The following is a 26,309-nucleotide window of genomic DNA, read 5'->3' on the forward strand; positions in this document are numbered from 1 at the left end:
CCCGCCCCTGGGGGCGGGGCGAGGCGGAGACTGAAAGCGCCGCGGGTTACGCGGCCCCTGCCTTTTTTCCGTGGAACCTGAGGGAACGCTCACAGATTTTGATTTCCCACTCTAGAACCGGGTAAGTGGTTTAAAAAGCCCCCTTAGTTTAGGCTGCGGACCTCCCCCGCGCTCGTCCAAAAGGAACCGAGGCGGATTTTGGCTGCGCTCCTGTCCTGCGTTCCGTCCTCCCCTAGAACCAGTGAATAAGGTGTTCGTGGCCGAAGTTATTCCCCACCAGGGGCTGCAAGTTGGTCATCCGTAAATCACCAGGGCAGTTTTACTTGCTGGTCCTGAGATCCCGGCTTTGCTTTCTGGCAGGGTGAGCGTTTCGGGTCCCACGGCGGAGCGCCCGTTGGTCCTCCCCCCATCCCGCTCCCCCTGCCTGTCCTCCCTCTAGATTTCCCCTCGGTCCGGCCTGGGATCTGGATTCCTGCGGCCGCGCGCGTTTGCTGTGACCCCCGCCACAGGCAGCCAGAGGAACCAATTTCTCCTTTCAGGCTCCTGTTTCCCAGGGCTCTTTCTGTCTGGCCTTTCCTCCTGCTTTGCCATCAGAGTTGCCGTCTTACTTTTGGAGAGAAGTGTGTAGATTTTTTTCATTCCCCGCCCCCCCCCATGGCTCCCACCTAGAAGAATCTTCCAAAGAAAGAAAATTAACAAAACACCCTGTGAACACATCGTGGGATATTTACGCAGTTCCTAGAGGAAACTTATCTCAGTGACCAAGAAAAGTGTGTTAATGATTGAACCACTGAAAGGCTAAGGTTTGGACTGTTAGTCCGCAACTAGTAGAAATGGCGGTGTCATTCCCACTGAAACCACTGGGATGCTCCATGAGTGTCTGGTCAGCAGTAGTAAATCCCACTGAGCTCTGCTCCATCCAGTCTTTTCCTCAGAATACCTGGAGAGGTTTAGAATAATTATCTATTCAACTCCTCCTCCACCCCTTCTTATCAGAAGTGGGTACTGAGATCCAGGCCAGTGAAGTAACCCAACAAGGTCACATGGCCAGGAAGAGACTTTTCTGTGACTAGTTTTAATTGTTAAAATTTTTTCTGGATTAAGAATAATAAATAATATGCTGACATGAGTCATTCTTGATCAAAAGCAGCACATTTTGTAATGTTTCTTTTACAACTTTATTGGAGTATAGTTGCTTCACATTGGTGTATTAGTTTCTGTTTTATAACAAAGTGAATCAGTTATACATATACATCTGTTCCCATATGCCTTCCCTCTTGCATCTGCCTCCCTCCCACCCTCCCTATCCCACCCCTCCAGTCGGTCACAAAGCACCGAGCTGATCTCCCTGTGCTATGCGGCTGCTTCCCACTAGCTATACATTTTGTAATGTTTGATTCTCTTTCCAAGTTTTTTTTCTTGCTAGAAATGCTTACTTAAGAATTATTTAAGAATTTTCTGTTTGCTTTTATGATATGCCTTTGCTTTGGCTTTGTGAATTGATCTGTTCATTTTGTGTGAAAATATATTTCCCACATTTTCCCTATCTCTTTAATTTTCATTTAAACCAAATGGATTCAAGTGTAGCTTGGAAAAGATCACTGTTTGAGGAAGAATTTTAAATTATGTATTTCCTCCATTTGCAAAGTATGGTTGGCAACCTTTCAGAGGTAAAAAGTAAAACCAACATTAAACCAAAGTGCTGTAGTTCTTTAAAGTTTATATTTGATATATAGAAAAACCTATTTGAAGTATAGGCTCAATTAAAAAATACAAGCAGTGTGACAAGCCTGCTGCTGACTGCAAATGATTTACTCTGAATAATAGAGCTTACAGCATGTCAGGCGTGCTCTGAAGCACTAACCATGTGCTGTTGCAGTTCATCTTGACAAGGATCCTATGCTAGGGTGTATTGGCCCCATTTTACAGGTAGGGAAATTAGTAGTTTTCCTAATAGAATCACATCCTGTGTATCTCTAGTAGAACCCTTCACTTATGGGCATTTGAAAATTTTCAAACTCAGAGCAGATACCTTAATCATAAAATATGTAATGCTACCTGCAATCTCTAAGAAATTAAAGGTCCTATATGCCAGCATTTCAAAGGGTGAGATGAAAAGGATTTTACAGTAAGGGGAAAAAAACACCTAACAACATTTAAGGTGTTGGGTTCCAGCTGTGCTTCAGTGTGACCCTGATGAGTCTCTTAACCCCTTGAATGTTTTCTAATTTATAACATGGATGGTGATTTTATTTCCACTTCTGCATACAATTAAGTGGTGGTTTTAATAACTGTTGCTTTTCTACCTATTGTGAAAATTATATCAATGGGTGTGAAAGATGTGCTTTTTAGAAGAAATCAGGTATCGCAAGGGTTTAAGAATTGTAATTACTATTAGTGGGTTGTGTTATTTTATTCTTTTAATTATTTTTTTAGCATAGTACCTATGCTAAAGCAGATGAGGATCCTGTGGGTAGTTGAGGGGGTTCAAAGGCAATGAGTGCAGATTGGAGCCTGATCAATCATGGTGGCAAAGGCTCAGTGGGAAGTAAGATCGCCAGAAACAAAGTAGAAGTCAGAGCTGTCAAGGTCATGCCCTGTTTCTTTCTTTTTTTTTTTTTTTTTGCGGTACGCGGGCCTCTCACTGTTGGGGCCTCTCCCGTTGCGGAGCACAGGCTCCGGATGCGCAGGCTCAGCGGCCATGGCTCACGGGCCCAGCCGCTCCGCGGCATATGGGATCCTCCCAGACCGGGGCACGAGCCCGTATCCCCTGCATCGGCAGGCGGACTCTCAACCACTGCGCCACCAGGGAGGCCCATGCCCTGTTTCTTTATGAGCTCCATAGGATAAGGTGTAGTACTGGACAAAGCAGAGGGGTCTTCTAAATCCAGGATTAAGGATGAGTCTCCTCCTTCCTTTGTTCTTTTCTTCCCACTTAGCAAATGTCCAAAAGTGAGGGGAAAAAATGTATGTGCTAGATATTTTTGACAGATCCTATTTCAGGGTAATTTTGCTTTTATTATTGCTACAGCTTTTTGAGGGCACCAGTGATGTCTGTTGGTGAAAAGATAGATGCGAGAACTTGAAAGAAATAAATAGGTAGGAAGTAAGTAGATATTGAAAGTGGAAAAAGAGCTACTCCTCTTAACGTGGTGTGTATGTGCATTGGGGGAGATGAGGGCGGAGTGGGCAGGAGCTGGGGAGGGGTGGGGCTTGTTCTCTTTGCCCTCTGTGCTCTCCGAGTTTGGTACAGTGCCTGCCTCGTTTACAGTTAACGTTCAAAAAATACATGTTGAATGAATAACAACCCGTGTTTGGTATTAGTGTTTTGTTTAAATGATTCTCTGGACTGTGAACTCTTTGAGGCTAAGGACTTGATTTTACAAAAAGAGTGCTGTAAATATTGTCACATTAAATCAAAGATGACTATAGAATTATAGAACCAAAGATATTTTAACGAATAGGAAATTGGAAAGGAGAAAAGAGATGGGAAAGGAACCGTGATATCACTATATATAGGAGTAAACATTTGTCAGGTTCTGTGCTTTATACTTGCCGTCTCTCGCATAGTAACCCTGAGTGGAACTCAGTTTTCAGATGAAGAAGCTCAAAACAAGTGACTGCCTTGGCCAAGACCACACAGCTAGTACGTGATAGATCTGGGATTCGTACTGAGAGCTGTCAGATTCCACAGCCCACTCTCTTTCCACAACACCATGCTGAAGACAAAAAGGAAAAAACAAAAAAGCTATCTTCTTATTTTCAGAGTGGAAAAGTCTGATCTGTGCAACCTTTTCTTTTTCTGTTTTATTTTCTTTATGTATATATTTCACTTTCTTCTGTAAGAAATACTCAGCTTGAGCGAAGACCCAAATAGAAATGCAGTAGTGAGACTGCTGGGTAGGTATGGCATGAGCTGCCTTTTCCTGGTCCTAGCTCCCTGCACAGGACTTCTCACCCTAGGACTGCTTGATGCTCTACAGTGCAGTGAGGCTTATGCCTGCTCCTGCCCCCCCTTTTTTTTATAAGAGGGCTGCTCTTCAGGATATGTCATTGCTAAACAGCCTTTTAGCAATGGAGAGTTTACTTTCTCCTCTGTACTAGGTACTATATTAAATCATTTTAAAAAAAGGGTCTTAAAATGACACAACTTTTGATTAATTATATCAAGAACTTCCCATTAATACCATCAAAGTGCTTTGATTCCCTTCACACATGGAAGGCTACTTTATAGTTAGCATGGGCTCCGTTCTGAGGAGTCCTGTGTTGAACTGCAGTACAGTAAAGATCTTTCATCTCAAGCCCTAGTTTCTGCAACTCTTTTTGATGTTTCAGTGGCTCGTGGTTGGTGAATATGATTATTCCAGAAGTTAGCAAAGATGTTCTCGGTGGTGGCAGAGTCTAACGATATTTGATATGGTTAATTTCAAGAAATTGTCATAGCATACAAATAAAATTATGGAGATCAGTCAAAGCCCTTTCATTGCATCTCTATAGGTATAAGATTTTCAGTTATCCAATTCTATATATAAATATTCTTTACCTTTTCTAAACTTATTTTAACTCTTGAGTTTTCATTTCAATATTAACAGTGGTAGCAGAGAAAGGTTAACTATAAATTACCCTCGTGATTAAAAAAGATTACATACAAAGCAGTGTTTTTAGTTTATAATGTTTATTCTTCTTTGCTAAGATGAATGAGCTTCATAAAACTAAGTGTTTCAACATTGATAAATCTCAAAAACTTAATGCTGAGAAGAAAAAGCAAGTTTCAGAATTCAGTACAATATGATCCAATCTAAATAAACTTTGAAAACATGCAAAACAATAACAATAGCACATATTGTTTACCAATGCAAATACATGTGGCAGTGGTATTACATCATGCCTGAGAAGGATGAGCACTGAGTTTATGGGAATAGTCATCTCTTAAAACTGGGGGACAGAAATGGGATTGGGGATGGGTACAGGAGGCTTTGGTTACATCTACGTGTTTTAGGTTTTTACAATGTTAAGATTTGTTAAAGCTGGGTGGCAGGTAAATGTTTATTATATTCTTTATATTTCTTTCTATATTTGAAATATTACATAATCTAACAAAAGAAGATCTATTTATCTAATGTTAGGAAAACTTAAATTAGCTCCTAGAATTCCAAGATGTTGCAGCCCAAGCTTACACCAAAGGAAACCTAAGATACTGTATCATGCTTCACCGCTCCAGATGTTTTTGTTTGTATGTTTGATTCCCCTGTTGAAGGCACTGAATCCCTACAGGAAATAATATGAAGTACTTTGCTTCGTAGCTGAAGGATTTGTAAGATGAAAGGTCCTCAAACATGAAATGAGATCAGTGGTAAGCTCATGATTTAAACTGTTGTTTGAAAAATTGTTTGATCTTCTCCCTCCAGGGGAAGAAACATAGTGATATCCTAGATACAATATGACAATATGTTAATTTTTTTCCTTAGTAAATAGGTCATCATGGCGACTGGACAGAAGTTGATGAGAGCTATTAGAGTTTTTGAATTTGGTGGACCAGAAGTGCTGAAACTCCAGTCGAATGTTGCCATACCAATTCCGAAAGACCATCAGGTGGAAATCATTACTTAAAAACAGGCAATAATTACACTGAGTGTGTGTCTCTAGCACATCAAGCTAATGTTCGAAAGAAGCAAACTCACAATGCTTTATAAAGACATTGAATTAGGACAGAGTTTACACTGTTTGCATCTATAAACTCTGACAAGGCTAACATAATTCTAACTAGTGAAGTAAATGTATGAAAAGGAATAACATCTTGTAAGGAAAGTTTTAAAGTTGAGAATCATCTGTGTAATTGGATTTTTCTGAATGGAGTCATAAGTAAGTTTGAACAAGTTATTCTATTACAGACTTTCAGTCATGATCTTTGTTTTTTGCGTGGGGAAAATAATTTTCTTCTGCATACATGCTTTTTCGCATATAAGAAAATTTAAATGCAGAGTTTAATCATTTCTGGTGACTTCAACAATATACTTTTTCAATAAAAATTGTGTATTTTTATTATTGCACCTTCCATGGCTCTCAAGTCTAATTTCCTTAGCAAGCTTTATGAGAGTTTTTACAGTGTGGCCATAATTTGGCAAAGATTTATTTCTTATCATTCCTTCTCAACAGACTGCTGTAACAACTCAAGCTTTATCTGGTTTCCCCAAGAGGTCCTGTCATTCCTTCTGTCTTTGCACATACTATTCCTTTAACCTAAAATAGCCTTTTTCTCCCATTCTGAAAGAATTTCTACTCATTCTTTAAGACCTAGCTCAAATACACTTCCTTTGTAAGACCTTTCCTTACTTTTATAGCAGAAGTAATCGTTCTGTATCAGTTAAGGTAAAATTAGCTTCTATTGTTGATGTAGCCTCAAAACGTCAAAGGATCAACAATAGAAAATGATGTCTCATTCACTAAATTCCACAATTCTAAAATGTTGGTGGATAGAGTTCTCCAAAGTGATTTAGGGACCTGGATTTCTTCCATCATGTGGCTCTGCCACCTTCAACACCTTTCTTCTGAGGTTGCTATGAAAGGGTGGAGACACTATGTGAATTGCCTAGGAAGGTCTTTGTGGGCCAAGCCTGAAAGTAGCTCTCGTCACTTTTGTTCACATTCCATTTGGCTACTCATGACTGTGAAGGAGCCAGGAAGGAATATTCTTCCTACCTGCCTAGGAGGAGGAGGAAATAGATTTGATGAGCACATAGTGGTCTCTGCCACACATCTGCTCATATTTCCACCACTGTTTTCCCCAAATGTTATAATATAGCACATAAACCATTCTGTCTTATCTTTTTTTTTTCTTTTTATGAGTGCACTCAGATTTTATTTTATTTTTTAATTTTTTTTTTTTGCGTTACGCGGGCCTCTCACTGCTGTGGCCTCTCCCGTTGCGGAGCACAGGCTCTGGACGCGCAGGCTCAGCGGCCATGGCTCACAGGCACAGCCGCTCCACGGCATGTGGGATCCTCCTGGACCGGGGCACGAACCCATGTCCCCTGCATCGGCAGGTGGACTCTCAACCACTGCGCCACCAGGGAAGCCTTATTTTTTAAATTTTTATTGGAGTATAGTTGATTTACAATGTAGTGTTAGTTTCAGGTATACAGCAAAGAGAATCAGTTATACATATATATATATATATCCACTCTCTTTTTTTTTAGATTCTTTTCCCATATAGGCCATTACAGAGTACTGAGTAGAGTTCCTTGTGCTAGACAGCACGTTCTTATTAGTTATTTTATATATTATAGTGTGTGTATATGTTGGTTTGTAAAACTGTAACGTGAGCTCATTGAAGGCAGGGTTTTCCTCACCATTTTTATAGCTCCCATAATCACTACAGTCCTAGCGTAATGCTGAATGAATGCCTAAATGCTCTGTTTGAACTAAAGTACATTGTTATTGCAGGTTCTAATTAAAGTCCAAGCATGTGGTGTAAACCCAGTGGACACATATATTCGCTCTGGTACTTACAGTAGAAAACCACTTCTACCCTATACTCCTGGCTTAGATGTGGCTGGAATAATAGAAGCTGTTGGAGAGAGTGTATCTGCTTTCAAGGTATTACATTTTTAATTATTTCTATTTTAGCTTAATATGTATGTATTTGTTTAACATTTTAACATAGCTTTAAAATGTGTCTGTGTTTAAGTCTTTAAAAGGCCCCATTACACAATTTCTGCCACTTGGGGGACTCCTCTAGTCAAAAAAGAAATTACCTTTTATCCAGAGACCTTGCTTGTCTGATTGTTGGGAATAAGTGCTAGGTCATTTCTGTGTTTCCATATCCCCGCAGAATTGAACTATGATCCTTTGATTTGACAGAAGTATGTAAGGAAAGAAAAGAAGCAAGGAAATTATACTATTTCCTAACTCTTGGTAATACACAGCCAGCATAGTTTTTTATTTCTTCTATAAAATTAGTTTCACAGAATACAGGGAAGGCTAATTCTTTTGAATAATAAGTAAAAGATGGGGCTTCCCTGGTGGTGCAGTGGTTGAGAGTCCGCCTGCCGATGCAGGGGACACCGGTTCATGCCCCGGTCTGGGAAGATCCCACATGCTGCGGAGTGGCTGGGCCCGTGAGCCATGGCCACTGAGCCTGCGTGTCTGGAGCCTGTGCTCCGCAACGGGAAAGGCCACAACAGTGAGAGGCCCGTGTACCGCAAAAAAAAAAAAAAAAAAAAGTAAAAGATGAAAAAAATGCAAGGTCAGCTCTACATTTTTAGAGCTGTGACTCAGACCAAGGTGACCGAGTCAATGAAAATGTTATGATCAGGGCTTTCGTTATTTATGTGCCAAAAGACATAAAAAACATAGTATATTCATGTTCTTTCATCTTTCCTCATGATTCCTTGACCTGCTCAACTATGGCAGCACATTTACCAAAATTGAACTGAGACAGCGAAGATTAACGTGGCCCGGGCCCAGGAAGCCAGGCAAATTCCTACAGTTTTCCACTCCTCCACCTGTGGCACTCTGGCTTCTGCCCCCACCGCTCCACTGAAACGATGCTTGCTCATGTCACTAATGGCCTCTATATTGCTGGAGCTAATGGGCCCTTTTATGTCATTATCTCTCTTGACTTCTCTGTGACATTTGACACTCTCAGCCACTTACTTTTCTTAAAAAAAAACTTTTTCTTCAGCTCCTGTGACATCCTCTCTCGCCCTTCCTCTCTGGGCATCCTTTTTCAAGCTCCCTTTTCTCTGCATGCCCCTCACATCTTGGTGTGTTGCCCAGCGCTCGCCGTCCCTACTTAGACTCTGCTTTTTATATTTTCTCCCTCATGATGGTCTCATACATGCCCTTGGTTTCCATTATCACATGTGATATCCTTAGCTTAGAATCTTCCAATAAGCTCTGGACCTGTGCTGTCCAAATACAGTAGCCACTGGCCACACATGGCTATTTAAAATTCAAATTCAATTAAAATTAAAAGTTCATTTACTCAAATGCTTAATAGACCCAGGTGTCTAGTGGCTACCCTATTGGGCAGTGCAGATGCAGAGCATTTACATCATCACAGAAGGTTGTGTTTCAGGGCACAGGACCCACATCGGCAACCTCCAGGAACCTCTTACTCATTGTGTCTAAAAGGGAGCTCATCTTTTCTCACAGAAGATCTGCTGCTCTCTCGTGTGACTGTCTTGGTGACATCTGGGGTTTGAGGCTTACCTCTCCACTCACTCTCCCTCACTCAGCTCTCCCTTACTGGAACTGTTTCCTCTCTCCTCTTTTCCTCCCCACTACCTGTAGTGTAGTTCCGGTTATCTTACATGGTCCTTTACCTGGATTTCTATAATAGATACAACTTACCACGCTCCCTTCTTCCCCTGAGAATCTATCCTTGCTCTATAAGGAGTAATTTTCTAAAATGTACTTATGATTGTTATACATCTGTGTTTTAATTCTTGCATTAATTCTCTGTAGATTTCAAGGTACTGCTGGAACTGCTTATGTTATGAAAGAAGACTGTTTCGTGCTCTCTCCCCCACCTATCTTTTTCCATTCTTACCTCCCATTCCTTCTCACCCTGTAGTTTATTCTTTAGTAATAACTGTTTGTTCTTCCCTGCATATCCCATGCTCTTTCATCTCTGTGTCTTTGTTCATATTGGCTCTTCTGCGTGGCAGAACTAAACTGAAACTTATAAACATGGGTTCAAGGGCTTTTACCCTCCAGCTTTCATTTCTTTTCATTTTATCTCCCGAAACTATTACATTCCACACATTAAACTACTTATGTGTTGGGAATGAATGCTGCTGATTTCTCAGCACCTATTCCTGCCACTGTTCCTTGACGTACTTTGTTTCCTTCATCCATAATGACTTTTCCCAGGTCTGGTTTTCAATTCAAGATTGTGTTCTGTCCTTCAAAGCCTACCTCAAATACTAGTTTCTCAGTGAAGCTGTTCTTGAGTCCTTCAACTTAGAAATAATTCCTTCCTTTTTCTTGTGCCTATCTTTGATGGCCCATCATATTTGCCTTGCTTTGTAATTATTTCTATCCTTTTTTTCTCTCTTCCTAGCATTTAAGAAGCTTGAGATTAGGGAGAGTGTCTTGCTATTAATATCCATCACAGAACTTGAAGTACTACTTTCCATAGTGGATTCTCAGAGCAGGTTTGAATTATATTGAAATCAATGCAATGTGTTTTTAAGCTGTAAAAACAGAATTAATCTTAAATTAGTCATACTTGACCATTTGCAGGCAACACTGTTAAGCAGTGATGCTTGTCTTTGACTCCTAGATACCTTTTGCACCTTTTTTATCTCTACCTCACCACATAGTGCTTTATTATAGGGCAAATTTAAGTATATTGAGAATTATTGCCTTACTGTTTTGCTTATTCCAAGGAATATTTCCTTTTTTATTCTCTTCAAGAAATAGGAGTTAGCTTTTATTGTAATTCATAGCTGACATAGAATTCAGCTAATAAGTGACTGAGCCGGGATTTGAATGTAGGTATGTCAGACGCTAATGTTCATATTCTCTCTACTACATTGAGATTGTTGAGGCTAGTTCTTTAATAGACCTGTGAAATAGATTATGAAAAACTGTATTCTCTTACCTTATCTTGGGTGTGTGTGTTGCAGGGGGGCAATAATGAGAAGAGGCAAAAAATGATAATGATTTTCATCATTGTACAGTATACTCTTATATTACCGAAAGGAATGGAAGACTGTTCTTTTTTTTTTTTTTTTTTTTTTAATGTTACGCGGGCCTCTCACTGTTGTGGCCTCTCCCGTTGCGGAGCACAGGCTCCGGACGCGCAGGCTCAGCGGCCATGGCTCACGGGCCTAGCCGCTCCGCGGCATGTGGGATCTTCCCAGACCGGGGCACGAACCCATGTCCCCTGCATTGGCAGGCAGACTCTCAACCACTGCGCCACCAGGGAAGCCCGAAGACCGTTCTTTCTCAAACTTGACCACTAAGTTTGGTTTTAGGCTGACCTGTATAACAAGTAACATGAAAAATATTTTCTACAGGTGTTTTTTATTTTCCTGTATCTTTGTAAACTATTGTGTATGTGTGTGTACACTATCATATATATTTATTCTTGAATCTGTAATCCTACATAGGTGGCAACAAATCTGTTGCCTATTTCATGCTCAATTAAAAAGAAATCTTATAAGATTTCCATGTATTATGGAGAAAAAAAAGAAATAGGAGTTAGGAGAGGTGCTTGTACTGGGCAGTCTAATTTCCCTAGTGCACAGGTTACTTTGGGCAGGCCTGTAGTGCTTGTGTGGTGCCTTACCTTACCCTCAGTCATGCATCTGCTTTCCAGTAGCAAGGACCCAGCAGACGTTTATTGAGAGTTTTTATGTTTCTGGTGCTGTGACAGGTGAAGACATCTGTCCTGGCTCATCTTTGCTGTCAGGATCCAGGCAGAGTTGCCTGCTTTCTGGTGTATGCATGAAAAATGAGGGAAATACAGAAACAAATCTCTGGAAAAGATTTAGAACAGGTGTTTGGTGTGTGGAAGAAACCTTACATTTTATTTGTTCTCCCTAGTATTTTGGACCAAAAAAAGAAAAAAAAAGGTTTATATTAACTGCCATTTACTAACTACTTGATCTGAGCTAATTACTGAACTTGTATGTGCCTCAATTTCCTCATCTGTGTAGTGGGATTATCTAAAGGGAGATAATGAAAGTACTTTCCTCATAGGCCGTCATGAAGATCAAATTAGATAATACTCATTAGACACTTAATGCAGTGTCTAGCACAGCAAGCTCTCAATAAAGGTTAGTTATCATTATTATTAGACCATGCTGGACATTCTTTTATTTTTCCTATTTCCCTTGATTTTACTTCTTACTAGTTCCCACTAATAGAACATTTTAAAATGTTCGGTATTTTGAAGTTATTTTTATGAGACCTTAGGATGTAGAAAACAATATATAAATACTCATTTATTTCTTGTTATAAAGGTTGCATTATAAAGGAGCGTACCCATTTTGACATGATATTTAATCCCTAAAGCATTTATTAATTTACTGCTTTCCCCAGAAAGGTGACAGAGTTTTCACTACCAGCACAATCTCTGGGGGCTACGCAGAGTATGCTCTGGCAGCCGATGACACTGTTTACACACTGCCAGAAAAACTGGACTTTAAACAAGGAGCTGCCATCGGGATCCCGTATTTTACTGCTTATCGAGCTCTGCTTCACAGGTAATAACACACTCTGTCAGCTTTATAATCAGCACTAGAGGAGGGCAGCATTAACTGGAGGAGGATAATATATAATTTATGCTTCCTACCACCCGTCCACCGTCGGTCATTTTTGGTTCCCATTAAGATTTATGGAGTGGAAACTGCTAATTTGGGAGACTATTCTAATCACTGAAGAAAAAAAGAAGAGCAAAACACTGTCTTTGTCTTCAACATGCTCACAGTCTAGTAAGGGAAGGAGTAAGGGAGTAAGAGTAATAACATTGATGTATAATTTGGAAAGGACAGTGGTGGAGATGTGCATAGGGATTTATGGGATCACAAAGGATGTGCCTGTGGTGATGAGGTAGGGCTTCCTGGCAGGATGTAAGACTTGGATTATTTTAAAGCCATGGTTCAAAAATCTTGTTATCCAGCTCCAGAAACTAATTGCTGCAACTTAAAAGGGCTCTACCCTAGACCCACTGGTCAGTTTCCATGGATGATACCTGAGAATCTATCTTGTAATTAAATTCCCTAGATATTTGAAAAGGATCAGAGGGACTTATCCTGGGGAAGGGTAGCTGGGAGTGGGGAGGGCATCCTAGACAATGGGAATAGTTGGTGTGGGGGGCAAACATCGTGGTATCTGGGGAGCAAGAGCTAGAGCAGTTTGCTTTCGTTAGAAGATTTCAAGGCAAAGGGTGCTGAAGAATAAGGTTGGAACATAGTAATCTGTCAATAAATGTTAGCTGCCATTATCAAATAGGCGGGATTCAGATAATAAAAAGCTAGATTATAGCGCTCACACATTGTTCTGTAAGGGATTGGGGGGGTCATACAGTGTTTTTTTCAGGAGAGTGATATTGTCATATTTGTGTTTCATTAAGATCACCTATTTGCTATGCGAAGGATGGATTTGATGACAGGAATGGAGAAAGAGATGGGAGGGTCTTATAGAAGTACCCTCTAGGAACAATACTTAAGGGCTAGAGCAAGGGTCGTGGTAGAGATGGAGAGGAAAGGACAACTGTTTAGGGGGTAAAATCAGAAATATTTGGTGACTGCATGTAGAGAATGAGGGAGAGAAAGAGCTTAAGAATACTTACAGCTTTAAACTTGGGTACTGTTTACCTTGACAAAGAGAAGGAGGAAAAAGTTTCAAAGGGAAACTGAGTTCAGTTTTGGATGTGAAACTAAGACAGACATTGTCATGGAGAAGTCCAGTGGTCTGTCGGATGAAAGAGTCTGAAGCTTGAAGCTTGGAGGTATAAATTTGGGGCTGTCAGCATGTGGTGAGAGCTGACAAAATGAAAGTCATTGAAATCCCTCAGGGAGTGAGAAGAACAGCGGAGTGAGACTAGAACCTTAGTGAGCATTAACATTGAAGAGTGTGGGCAAACGTAGGGAACAGAGTCCTAAGGGAACCAAAGGGAATGTATCCCAAGGGCAAGAGGGTCCAGAGTCACCATGTCTGTTAAACATCTGTTAAGCTCGTAGGTGTTGAAGACAGGAAGACCTAGGTTATAGTATTGTCTCCACCTACCACTGGTCAAGTTGCTTTCCTGTCTCAACTGTAGTTTACTGACTTGAAAAACATGGATGATAATAATAGCATGTACCTCATGGGGTGTGCTGAGAATTAAATGAGGTAATTAATGCATGTAAGGCTCTTAGTATGCGAGTAGTGCAGTCAGTGTGGGTAGTGTTAGGGGTAGTAGTTGATGTTGCTAACAAGGAGGTAAGCTAGTTGTCAAATGCTGCAGTGAGGGCTCTTTGGGAAAAAATACCAGCTGGGCTTAGCAATTAGGAGGTCATTGGTGGCTTTCGTCAGTTCATTTTCAGTAGAGTGGTGGACAGAAGCTTGTTTGAGTGGGTTGAGGAAGGAAAAAAGAAATCGATTCTTGAGGGGAGACTACTCTTAAAAAGTGGGGGAGACGGGCAGGAAGGGGTAGAAGAGTACTTGAGGAGAGTGTGGGAACAAAAGGTTTTTTTTAAGGATGGACAGGACTTGGACATGTTTGTAGCTGAGAAAGGATCTGTCAGAGAGGGAGAGATGGAAGGCTTGGAAGAGAGGGCGGAGTGGCAGATGGAAGAAGACCCTGAGCAAGGCAAGAAGGAGAGGACTTAGGACAGAGATAGAGAGATTGGCTTCAGATCGAAAGGAGCACTCATCTGAAAGCCTGGAAGAGGTAGTGTAATTATGGAAAGTTTGTGTGTGGGCAGGGAGGTGGGACGTTGAAGGAGAAAGACAGAGAGAAGTTGGGGCACTGTACCATGGGGTCCAGGCTGACTAGGGAGGGAAGTGAGGCCAGGAGCAGCAAGAGGGCCGAAAAGGAGCAATTGAGAGACAGCGATCTGTGAAGCTGAAGAAAAAGTTTTGAGAGAGTATGGGCTTACAGAATCAGGATAGGAGGTTAATATTGCTTATTAGTGTCTGATATTCCTCAGGTAGAATGGTTAGGGGTGGCTACCAGGTGTAGGGAGAGAGTGGTAAAAGCAGAGGAGAATTCAGGAATTGTGATTTGCAGTTTTCCTCCCGTGAATATTGAAATCTCCCAGATTGGGGCTGGATTTGGGGTGGAGGAGGAAGCCTATGTGCCAGGTCCTAGTCTTCAGTAACTACGATGGGGTACTACAGCAGCACAGAAGGCCAGGCCACATGCTCCAGGCCTGCTGTGGGCCCCAGGGACAGAGGACTATTAGTTAATGTTCTCCAGAGAAGCAGAACCAACAGAATGTGTATATTGATAGATTGATTTGTGGAGGCTTGGTGAGTCTAAAACCTGATGGGGAGACTGGCAAGCTCTGGAGCCCGATAAGAGTAGCAGTTCAAATCCAAAGGCAGTCTGCTGACAGAATCCCTTCTTGCTCTGGGAGAAGTCTGTCTTTGTTCTATTAAGGCCTTCAACTGATTGGGTGAGGCCCATCCACATTATGGAAGATAATCTGCTTTATTCAAAGACTACTAACTTAAATGTTAATCTCATCCAAAAAAGCACCTTCACAGAAACATCCAGAATGTTTGACTCATATCTGGCACCATGGCCCAGCCAAGCTGACACGTAAAATTAACCATCACAGTGACCCTACACAAGGATAGAAGGATCGTAGCCATGGGGATCCAGGAGAAGGTCAGCCAGCTTTTTCTCCACTCAATGCAGGCCCAGAGGTTTAGGAGAATGTGCTTAGTGTGTGAGGAGTTGTTTATAAGATTTAAAAAAAATCATTGGGAAGTATTTCATGACCCATAGCATAATATTAGTAATCCTATTCCCTTACATTTGTATTTTACTTTTTTAAATGTCAAGTGTTTTGGTAATACCTATCTCAGTTTATCATTGCAAACCCTCAGTTTAACTCACTGCCCTCAACCCCCCATCTCCAAGCAAGCATGTTGGAGAAACTTCATTTACTGACTCACAATTGTCATTTGTCAGCTGTTGGCACGGGGGCTTGAGCAGGACTCCAGGTTACTGTGTTCTCACTCCCAGATTGAACATAATGTCTGTACAGGGTGGCCACGCCCTACTGTCCTGGTAAGTAAAGGATCCTTGCTGGCCGTCAGATCTGGATCACACATTGGTTGCTGGCTTGTGACATCAGCACTTGTCCATCTGAAATGATAAGGCATCCCTCTCTGTCTTGCTGCACGTTCCACGTTCCGTGTTTTCAGTGTAATAGAAAAACAGTGGTATGAACCAGAAGTAAAAAGAATATGTCATTTCACCAGAGGGTCTGGACATTTTAGGGGCTGACAGGGGAACCTGTGTGACAGGATTTATTGTGTTTCATACTCTCTTACCATCGCTGACTCAGCATTGCTTCCTGAAACGAGGGCTTAGAGGCTGTGCAGCCAGATGTTCAAAGACATGGAGAAGGAAGGCAGTAACTGCTATGTTTACTTGGGTATTACTCTGTGTTTTCCGTGGAATAAAGACTGAGCTGTAATGACCCTGTTTTGCGACACTTTCTGTGGGAATGAATGGCAGACTCCAGTTCCTCTAGGTGAAGCAATTTCACTTAACACACCAACAAGCCCTCTGAGAAGGTAGCCCAATAACGTGATCCCGGCATCCCAACGGTGCCTGGCACGTGATAGACTCCCAGTAAACATTTGTTGAATGAATAAGTGAATTGAAGGTTTACTTTTATCTGTGGCTCTGAAGAACCATTGTTTGATCCTGTGGAGCTTGGAGAATATCTTGGGTTATATATCACGATGAGTTTCCTCTGGGTAAGTGTTAGTTGAACTGAGGGTAGAGTTCTCTTAAGAATTATGACAAGCATTGAGCTTAATTAGCTCCAGAGTAAGGTGATGAAGCTATTCTTTCTTTTTCAGTGCCCATGTGAAAGCTGGAGAAAGTGTTCTGGTTCATGGGGCTAGTGGAGGGGTAAGTATTTGTTCTTTAAGGTTATTTTTAAAAGAGCTTACGTTTGTGCGTTTCACGTTGTATTTCTTTAAGTTGTTTTTAAAAGCCAAATTTGTAAATATAGTCAAGGGTGCTTTTTTTCTTTCTGTAGCGAGGCTCCTTTAAATTCCGTCTTCTGAAGGTGATTCCCTGTCCTTAGTTTAGCATTTCTTGGTTAATAAATTCAATAGATTACCAGGTCAAAAACGTATGCATTAGGTTTTCCACCTGTGTTGGGTATGGACCAAGATACACTGGCTTTGTTTTTCTCTTCAAGTAGTGAATGTTATAAGAATAGTTATTTAGAATTTTAAACAGTTCCTTAAGGTTAATGTAAATTCCACATTCCCTTAGATAAGGAAACTAAGGCTCATTAAAGCTTTATTGCTGTTGCCCCAGACAGCACTGCAAAGCCACACTGCGAGTCTTTGTCCTTTCTAGCTCCCTTCCTCCTCGCCAGCTGCGCTCTGATGACATTCGTGGGGTACACAGTATACAGCTGTGTCCTTCACACCACAACCCATGGCTTAAAATTCTAATGGGGCTGGGGTGGAGGGGGACTCAGAACTTATAAAATCAGCCCTGCAGTGAAATCACACAATGCAAGGCTGTCAGAAGCCTCTTCAAGAAACTGGCTGTCAATCTGCCTCTGAGGAGCTTAGAGGAAAAGTTAGAGCTCTGAGGTTGGAATTTAACAAGAAATCCACATGACCTCTATCCTGCAGGTAAAGGCTTTAGAAATTTTGGAGACAGGATTTCGCATTTTTAAAATACAGGGCCTGGGGCTGGATGGCTCACCTTGAGGAAGCTGCTTAACCCTTTCAGGGCACTGTGTATTCCAGAGAGTAGATGGAAAGAAGTAACCTATTTTTTTTGTTTTTCTTTTTTTTCTTCCTTTGCGGTACGCGCGCCTCTCACTGCCGTGGCCTCTCCCGCTGCGGAGCACAGGCTCCGGACGCGCAGGCCCAGCGGCCATGGCTCATGGGCCCAGCCGCTCGCGTCCCCTGCATCGGCAGGCGGACTCCCAACCACTGCGCCACCAGGGAAGCCCAGAAGTAACCTATTAATGGCACATTGTTCCCAGAATAATGAGAGGCATCCTGAAAATGTGAATTTACCTCTAAAAGTGGCCAGATAACACAAACAGAAAATTCAGACCTCTGCATATCTGTTACTTAATGTGAATGTATCACCAGGTTTCACACCCAGCTTCCTGTGTACCTTCAATAGATTAATTCTGAAGGATTTCACAGATCAGACTATTTTCTAAAAACACCAAGATTGTCTTTCTGGGGCTTGAGAAAATATGACAGATATACCTTGTCAAAAAACGCCCATTGTTTAGCTTCAGCGAAGAGGCTATTTTGGGGTTAAATTAAATTTAACCCTAAATAACTAAAGGATCTGTCAAACATTCATGTATTTAAATTGCTTTGGCTTTCAGAGAGCTAAGCTTGTGCTCTGTATCAAAGGGAGAGATTTCAGTAGGAAGGGGAGAGAAGAGTTTAAAGAAAATCTCTTTTTATTCCCTTTACTCTCTTGTAAAAAGCCAGGTTGCTTCACCATGATTTTTTTTAAAAGGCAAAATCTGCACTGTTCTCTGTGCTGGCTGAGTTTGTTAAATCCTTGGCTGGCAGGGATAGGCTGTCGACCTGGTGTGTGAAGCACTTCTGATCCTCCCTGCCCTATCAGAGGGAAACAGTGCTGGGTTTTGTCTTGCTTCTGTTTGTACTTTCTGTCCTCATTTAAATCAAATTCCTTTGGGATTATGTTGTGTATTTAAAATGGTGTAGAATGTATGAACACGGCTATTATTCAGATATGTTGGTGAGGAGTGCCCTATTTTAGTGTCAGCAAAATAAATAGAAGAAAAAATAGTTGACACATAATGATATATAATCTATTGAATATTGTTAGTATAATTGTTGACAAGAATAGAATAAACAGGGCCTTTAAAATAGCTACTGAGTGCCTCTTTGAAGTAGTTAGAGCATAAGGAGGTATATTTACATTAACTCTTAGGTTAAAATGTGGTTTTATTAGAAGCCCCCTGTTTTTTTAATTGAAAACTAAAGTAGCAAAAATCAGTCATGCTAACCACATAGTGTATTGTTATTTCATGGAATTGAATGTCTGTTGCACTCAGTAGACAGTGAGTTCCCAGTGTTTGTTTTGGTTAAATCAAACAGATCCTCACCATAACCCAAGTGGGTTCAGGCTCATCACTCCCATATGCCATACAATCTTTAAGGTCTATTTCAGGCCTGGGAGTCTGTGATTCTGTTACAATTTTAATTAGTTTCTATCATCATTTTTCACTTTTAATTCTTTTCTATCATGCCCAATCTGTAATCATTTTACCTTCCTTTAAATCAGTGGTTATCAATAAGAGGTGATTTTATATCATCTCTTCTCCCCCTTGGGGACATTTGGCAGTGTCTGGGGACATTTTTGGTTGTTACAACTGGGTAAAGGGGTCTGGCATCCATCCAGTGGATAGAAGCTAGGCATGCTGCTAAACATCCTTCACTGCACAGGATAGTCCCCACTGCAAAGAATTACCTGGCCCAATAGTGCCAAGTTTGAGAAAGCTTGCTCTAAATGTATGGGACCCTTATCTGTGCCATTCATTTGGCATGTGATCAAATGTATTTCCTAGTATTGCAATTAAAATAATTGCTTTTATCTAAATTTCTAAAATAATTTTATTTCTCCTTTATACTAAGCACATTTATCTAGTGCTCTAGTGATTTCATCAAGTCCCGTGGCTTTAAATACCATCTGTAAACTGATGAATCTCAAATTTACGTTTCCAATTCTGAATTCTTTTTAGCCCATACCCATGTTCAGCTGATGACTTTACATCTTCAGTTAGCTGAGCAATATACAGCTCAGCATGTTCAAAGTGAATTCTTGATGCTCTCACTAACTTGATCCTCTCTAATCTTCCTTATCCCAGTCAATCTACCCAGTTAATCTGGCCAAAGACCTGGGAGACATCCTTAATTTTTCTCTTTTCCTCACCTTCCACCTTCAATCTATAAGGAAGGCCTGGTCTTCCTAATCCCATTTCCCCCTACCTTCTTTTTGCCTCTCATATAATTGGAATTTCTTTTAAAAGCCTAATTTGGATCATATCCCTCTCCTGCTTAAACTCTCCAGTAGTTCTGCATGGCTCTTAAATGTAATCCAAAGCCTTTACCTCCAAGGCCCTGTGTGCCTTGGCCTCTCTGTGCCCCTCTGGCCTCATCTTCTGCTGTCCCACATGTCCCGCCTTCAAGCCACATTGACCCTCTTTCATTTTAAAAACAAATAAATTTATTTATTTGTTTATTATTTTGGTCTGCATTGGGTCTTTGCCACTGCACGTGGGCTTTCCCTAGTTGCAGCGATCCAGGGCCACTCCTCGTTGCGGCATGTGGGCCTCTCACCACGTTGGCCTCTCCCATTGCAGAGCACAGGCTCCAGGCATGCGGGCCTCAGTAGTTGTGGCCAGCGGGCTCCAGAGCGCAGGCTCAGCAGTTGTGGCACATGGGCCTAGCTGCTCCGGGGCATGTGGGATCTTCCCCGGTGAGGGATCAAACCCATGTCCCCTGCACTGGCAGGTGGATTCCCAACCACTGAGCCACCAGGGAAGTCCCACGTTGACCCTCTTTCTGACCTTTGAAGACCCCAAGCTCATTCCTGGTTCAGCCATGACCATTCTGCCTACAACATCTCCAGCAGGCTTCCCAGACCGTCACGTGCTTGTCCCTCACTTCATTCAAGTCTCACCTCTTCAGAGCAGCCTTTCCTGATGACCTAACTGGCCGCTTTCCCTATCTCTTTATAACCCAATAGGCTATTTTATTTTTTTCAAGTACTTTTCATTTTCTGAATTTACTTTATTCATTTGTTTGTTTATGTGTTTATTATCTTCCCCCTACCTTAGAACATAAGTTTCTTGCATGAAGAATCATGTCTTGCACATAATAAATAATAAACATTCATCATATTAATGAATAAGTTAATTTGCTCATGTATGTACCTGTCTCCTCCACTTAAGTGGTAGAGACCTTACCTTTGTTATGTAATATTTTATATGTACAATTAAAGTATGAAGTCAGTGAGCACATTTTCATCATCTTTAAACCCTGTATCTTTTGCACAAAGCAGATGCTAAATGAACATTCTGTGCAGTGGTTACAAACTCAAGCTCTGCAATCTGATTTGGGCCAGCTCCTGTTTCCATATATATAAGCTTCAATTTTCTCATCTTTGGACCAGGGACAATAACAATATCTACTTCATAGGCTTCTTGTGAGGATGAAATGAAGCAATACATAGGAAGTATTGAGTGTAATATGTGGCATATTATAAATGCTCAGTAATCGTTAGCTGTTGTTCTTATTTCTTTGTTTAGGCTTTTAAACTTCTTAACAATAGCTAGAACCTAGAAGAACCTAAAGTTCATTATATGTATTTAATAAATGTTTGCAGGGATGCAAAGAATCTAAAATGTTGGGCCATATTTTGTTTTTCAGGTTGGAATAGCAGCATGCCAAATTGCTAGAGCTTATGGCTTAAAGGTTTTGGGCACAGCTGGTACCGAGGAAGGACAAAAGATTGTTTTGCAAAATGGAGCCCACGAAGTGTTTAATCACAAAGAAGCTAATTACATTGATAAAATAAAGGTAAAATTGTTCTATAATTTTATAAGAGTAAAATTTTGTTTCATGGGAGACAACATTTTTTTTGTAAGTTCTCTTATCAACTACTCTCTTAAAGTTGTTTGTTTTGCTTATGTGTGTTTTAAAGATTTAATTAATTTAACAGAGATGTCTAGTTTTCAAACCTTCACTATCATTTCTGTCTTGTTTATTTTTACTAAGTAAAATATAGCCTCTCTAGAGGCTTAGAGCTATAAAAACTGGTACTCTTTAACGCAAATCACATTTTAAGTAAAGCCACAGCTTTGTATTTGCAGCTGTGAGGCATTTTTTTTTTAATATATATTGTGAATATTGTGAAATGATTACCACAAGTCTAGTTAACATCTGTCCCCATACACGGTTATAAAATTCTTTTTTCTTGTGATGAGAACTTTTAAGATCTATTCTCTTAGCAACTTTCAAATATATAATAGAGTGTCATTAACTGTAGGCACCATGCTATGCATTACACCCCCATGACTTACTTATTTTACAACTGGAAGTTTGTACCTTCTGACCCGACGTTTACCCCTGTCACCCATCCCCCACCCCCACCCCACCTCTGGCCACAAAAAGGTAGTCTTAATATAATTTCTATTGGTGTATATTTTCCATAGAAGAGAAGTTATCCACAGATTAAAAACTGGATCTGTTTAGCCTAGGGAGTAAAGTTTACTTGTTTACTGGATACTTTGGAGGAGTGAGCACTACCTCATCCAAAGCGCGAGATAGAATTTAGTTATTATTGCATCCATTCCACTGCTGCAATGGAATTCAAACAGATTCTGAAGTTCTCCATTTGTGCTATAGTAGCAGTTTACTAAACACCTATTACTTTGCTAATCCCCAAACTACTTGCTCATGTTGAGAAAGAATTGGTATATTCCAGGTACTGATTACTGTGTAAACAATGTCATTACAAACTGAGGAAAAATATGACCGAGAGGTTGTTACCCTAAATCATCTTGCCAAAAAACTGAGTAAAGGCACTCCTTTGTTATATGTTGAGGGAACTTAAAATTGATTGAGTATGCACTCATGATACTAGTATCAGAGATGAAAAATTGTCAGTTATTTTAAGAATATGTTTTTGTTTTGCAGTCTAATTCCGTCTCTTCTACTGGTTTCTTCTGCTTAAGTCTCTCATTCTCCAAAAACATTCTCTTAACCTTTTATCTCCCCCTCCCCCTCCTTTACCACAGCATTCTTGAAAAAGTCAGGGGTACTTACTGCTCCTACTTCCTTACCTCCCACTGCAGTTTTGCTTCCACCCCAGCTACTTACACAGCTTGTCAGGGGTGCTGGTAAGCGCCTAGTTACCAGTCAGCTGCTCTTGGCTCAGTCCTCATCCTGTTTGACCCTGACCACGCCTCCTAGAAGCTGGCTCTCTTCTTACTTCTCTGACTTCATTTTCAGTCTCCCTTCTCTTCATTTTACTTAAATGTTGGTATTCCTTAGGTCTTTCCCCTTGCTCTCTAATCTTCTCTGGTACTGAACCTCCATCCTGATTCATCTCATACACACCCTTATACTGCTGGTTTCCAACACTACCTCTGGCCTGTTTCATTCCTTCATGCCATCAGCCTACTAGATATTGACACTCATCATCTAGCTCCTCAGGACAGAAACCCACATTTCATTTCCTGTCCCTGTTGTTTAATCACCATTCTCCTTCCTACCCATCAAATTGGTCACCTCATCTATCAGTGTCATCTCTGACATGCCTTTCATATATGTCTCTGTTTCTCTTTTCCATTCATCATTGTGACTTAGTTTAGTCGTCTTCTTCTTCAGCCTTGACTATTATTCCCAGCTGAGCTAATCTCCCCTCTGTCTTCTCTGTTGTCTCCAGCATTATTTGGTTCTCTGTTTAAAAAAAGGAAGAAAGAAAGAAAAAAGTCTTCAGAAATAACTGAAATGAGAGCTCCATGAGAATAGGAATTTTTGTCTTTCTTGTTTCCTGCTGTACCTCCAGTGCCTGAAACAGTGTCTGGCACAAGAATTAATTAATGAACACCTGCCTCCAAAAGTCCAAATCTTTTAACATGCATTTGATGTGTTTTCACAGTCTGAACCAATTTGCAATTTCTTGTCTCCCGCACCCCCATCTCTTTCCCAAATACATACTTCAGCTCTGCTAGGCCACTTTCCAGTTCCAACTTGTACTCTTAGTCCCTACATCTTTGCTTTTCTGTTTCTTTTGTCCAGACTGACTGCCTCATGTCTAACTTCCTCTTGTGCCCTCTTCCTTCTGTTTTACTAAAGGAACTCTGACTCATCCCTCAGGGCCCAGGTCATCATCTCTGTGGAATTTTCTCTGACCTTTACAGGTGATCAGAGTTGTAACTTTTATTCCCTCCATAACCTGTGGTTTATTTCTGCTAATATAGTACTTAGTCCATCACATCACAGCGAAGATTGTAGTGTTTTCCATCTTCCTCACTTTGTTTTGAGCTCTTTATGTCCATCTTGGCATTTGTCGTACCTCTCACAGTGCCTGACACAGGTATTCATTTTTTTGTTAAAATAAAAGACTATAAGGTAGATATGTATAGCTTATTTAAGAGCCAGTTTTAGATGTTGGGAACCGACATCTGAGAGCCCAAAGGAGAAGAAATAGTCTGCCAAGCTGATTGTAGACCACTTAGAACAAAACTGAATGCACACACACACACACAAAATCCTGCAACAGCAAACAGCCAGTGATTTTTTTATTTTGTTTTCTGTTTTTTAATAAAAATGGGAAACCCAATGTCCAGTTTTGGATTTTTGACTTGTTCCTTCTTTCTCTATTGAAGTACATTTTGAAGATAGAAAATTTTCAGCTAAGGAAAAAGTACTTTATAGTCAAGTTGAGTCTAAGCGTCTGAAAATTTTGGACAAATTTTATTTCATTATAGCAATTTATTTAATACAGACCTTTATCATTTTAGATGTTGTGGCCAGTACCTTGGCATTACAGCATCACTATATAATTACGTTATCTTAAAATTTGCATTATTAGTCTTTAAAATATAGCATCTTATGTCATTTGAAACACAGCTCTGTAATATATGGGACTATGATAACAGTTATTTTTCCTAATCTACTCTGCATTCTTTTATATTATATAGAAATCTGTTGGTGAAAAAGGAGTTGATGTGATTATTGAAATGCTAGCTAATGTAAATCTTAGCAACGATTTGAATCTTTTGTCACATGGAGGACGAGTAATAGTAAGTATTTCATTTTTTTTTTACCACTTTGTAGTTTTATCATAATTTAATTCTATTTTGCAGTCATCTTTAACTATAGACATGCTGTTTTTCATACTAGGTTGTTGGCAGCAGGGGTCCTATTGAAATAAACCCACGGGACACCATGGCAAAGGAATCTAGCATAATAGGAGTTGCTCTCTATTCATCCACCAAGGTAGGAAAAGAAGTGTCTCTGATTTTGGTACCTTAAACATTGATATAATTTGTCTAGTCACGCAGACTGAAAATTTAAGTAGATGTTAAAGTTAGTTATCTAAGTGGGTTAAGGATGAATTCCTAAAAGATCACATCCCTAGAAGATAATCCCTAGAAGATAGGGTGACAATATAATTTTATTTTCCAAGCCAAGGCACTTATGAAAGAGAAAGGAGATACTATTTGCAATTACTAATTACTTCAGGACGATAGGTATTTTGTAAACTGAGACCGTCACAGACAAATTGCACTAATGGTTAACCTATAGAGAACTACTTTTTTTGTAGTTCTGGACAATCTGACAAAAGCTACATATTTGTGAGAAATTCTTAATGTTCTCTTAGATTCTGAAAAATTTTAATGCTTCTGAAAATTAAGTCATGTGTTCCTCTACTGAAAAAACTTTTTCTTTTCCTCAGGAGGAATTTCAGCAGTTTGCAGCAGCCCTTCAAGCTGGAATGGAAATTGGTTGGTTGAGACCAGTAATAGGTCCCCAATATCCATTGGAGAAGGTGGCCCAGGCTCATGAAGATATCATTCATAGCAGTGGGGCTACTGGAAAAATGATTCTTCTCTTAAAATGATTAACCCTTCCACAGATTTCCTGTGTAATTAAAGGTTTCTTACCTCAGTTTTAGGTACACTACATTTGCTTTAATTAGCATTCATTTGATTCAGTGAGTTTCTTATATTAAAAAAAGATATATCTTTAGCAATCATAGACATTGGAGTGCAATTTATTTTATAGCTGGCAACATTCTTTATGCCTTCTGCCTCTCATCAAGGGTTCATCATAGTAGGAAATAGAATATTAGTGGTCACTTGGCATTGGAGGGCATTACAGAAGTTCCTAACTGATACTTGAGCATTGATTCCATACCTTTGACTAAAACATGCTAATTCAAAGTAAGACTGTTTGATTTCCAAGCCTACTTCTTTATAAGAACCTTATAGGGACTTCCCTGGTGGTCCAGTGGTTGAGACTTCGCCTACCAGTGCCGGTGGTGTGGGTTTGTTCCCTGGTTGGGAAGCTAGGATCCCACATGCCTTGGGGCCAAAAAAACCAAAACATAAAACAGAAACAATATTGTAACAAATTCAGTAAAAACTTTAAAAATGGTCCACATCCAAAACTCTTAAAAAAAAAAAAAAAGAACCTTATAAAGGTTCTTTAGTCTCTGATTAGCCCAGAACTATATTGGACTCTGAAGATTTTCTGGACTAAACAAGACACCTTTTCCAAACTAATCTCATCTAGATCTACAAGTCTCTCAGAAGGGCAAGATAAATGATGTCCAGAGAAATTTGTTAGTTTTCCCAATATATTATGACATTCACTAGGTTAATGATTGATTACCAATGAAAAGAATGATCTGCTTTTGTCATTATGACATGGTAACTACAGTAAATTATAGAGGAAATTAAAAACTGTTTTTCTAGTTTGTCTTACGTATAATACTTGCCTTACATCACCTTACATCACTTTTACATCACTGTTACTTCCTAACAGTGTTCTGTGTTGGAAGTTTTTATCTAAACTAAATTAAGGAATGATTA

General features: G+C 40.2%; 1 protein-coding gene across 2 annotated transcripts; it reads left to right on the forward strand.

The window, feature by feature from the left end:
- The first annotated feature begins 18 nt into the window (after nucleotides 1–18).
- Nucleotides 19–25,473, forward strand: CRYZ (crystallin zeta). Of its 2 annotated transcripts, none has more exons than XM_081224715.1 (9): nucleotides 19–121; nucleotides 5,469–5,592; nucleotides 7,444–7,596; nucleotides 12,055–12,218; nucleotides 16,540–16,591; nucleotides 21,133–21,282; nucleotides 24,414–24,515; nucleotides 24,616–24,711; nucleotides 25,172–25,473. In XM_081224715.1, exons 2-9 carry the CDS (start codon nucleotides 5,482–5,484, stop codon nucleotides 25,334–25,336), a joined length of 993 nt encoding a protein of 330 aa, XP_081080841.1. In that variant the 5' UTR covers nucleotides 19–121; nucleotides 5,469–5,481; the 3' UTR covers nucleotides 25,337–25,473. The 2 variants fall into 2 exon arrangements, with proteins under 2 accessions (XP_081080841.1, XP_081080842.1); XM_081224716.1 differs by lacking the exon at nucleotides 19–121 and adding an exon at nucleotides 5,253–5,353.
- Nucleotides 25,474–26,309: the final 836 nt, after the last annotated feature.

The sequence above is a fragment of the Mesoplodon bidens genome (assembly GCF_964165515.1).
Source record: "Mesoplodon bidens genome assembly, chromosome: 2".
Lineage (NCBI taxonomy): Eukaryota > Metazoa > Chordata > Mammalia > Artiodactyla > Ziphiidae > Mesoplodon > Mesoplodon bidens.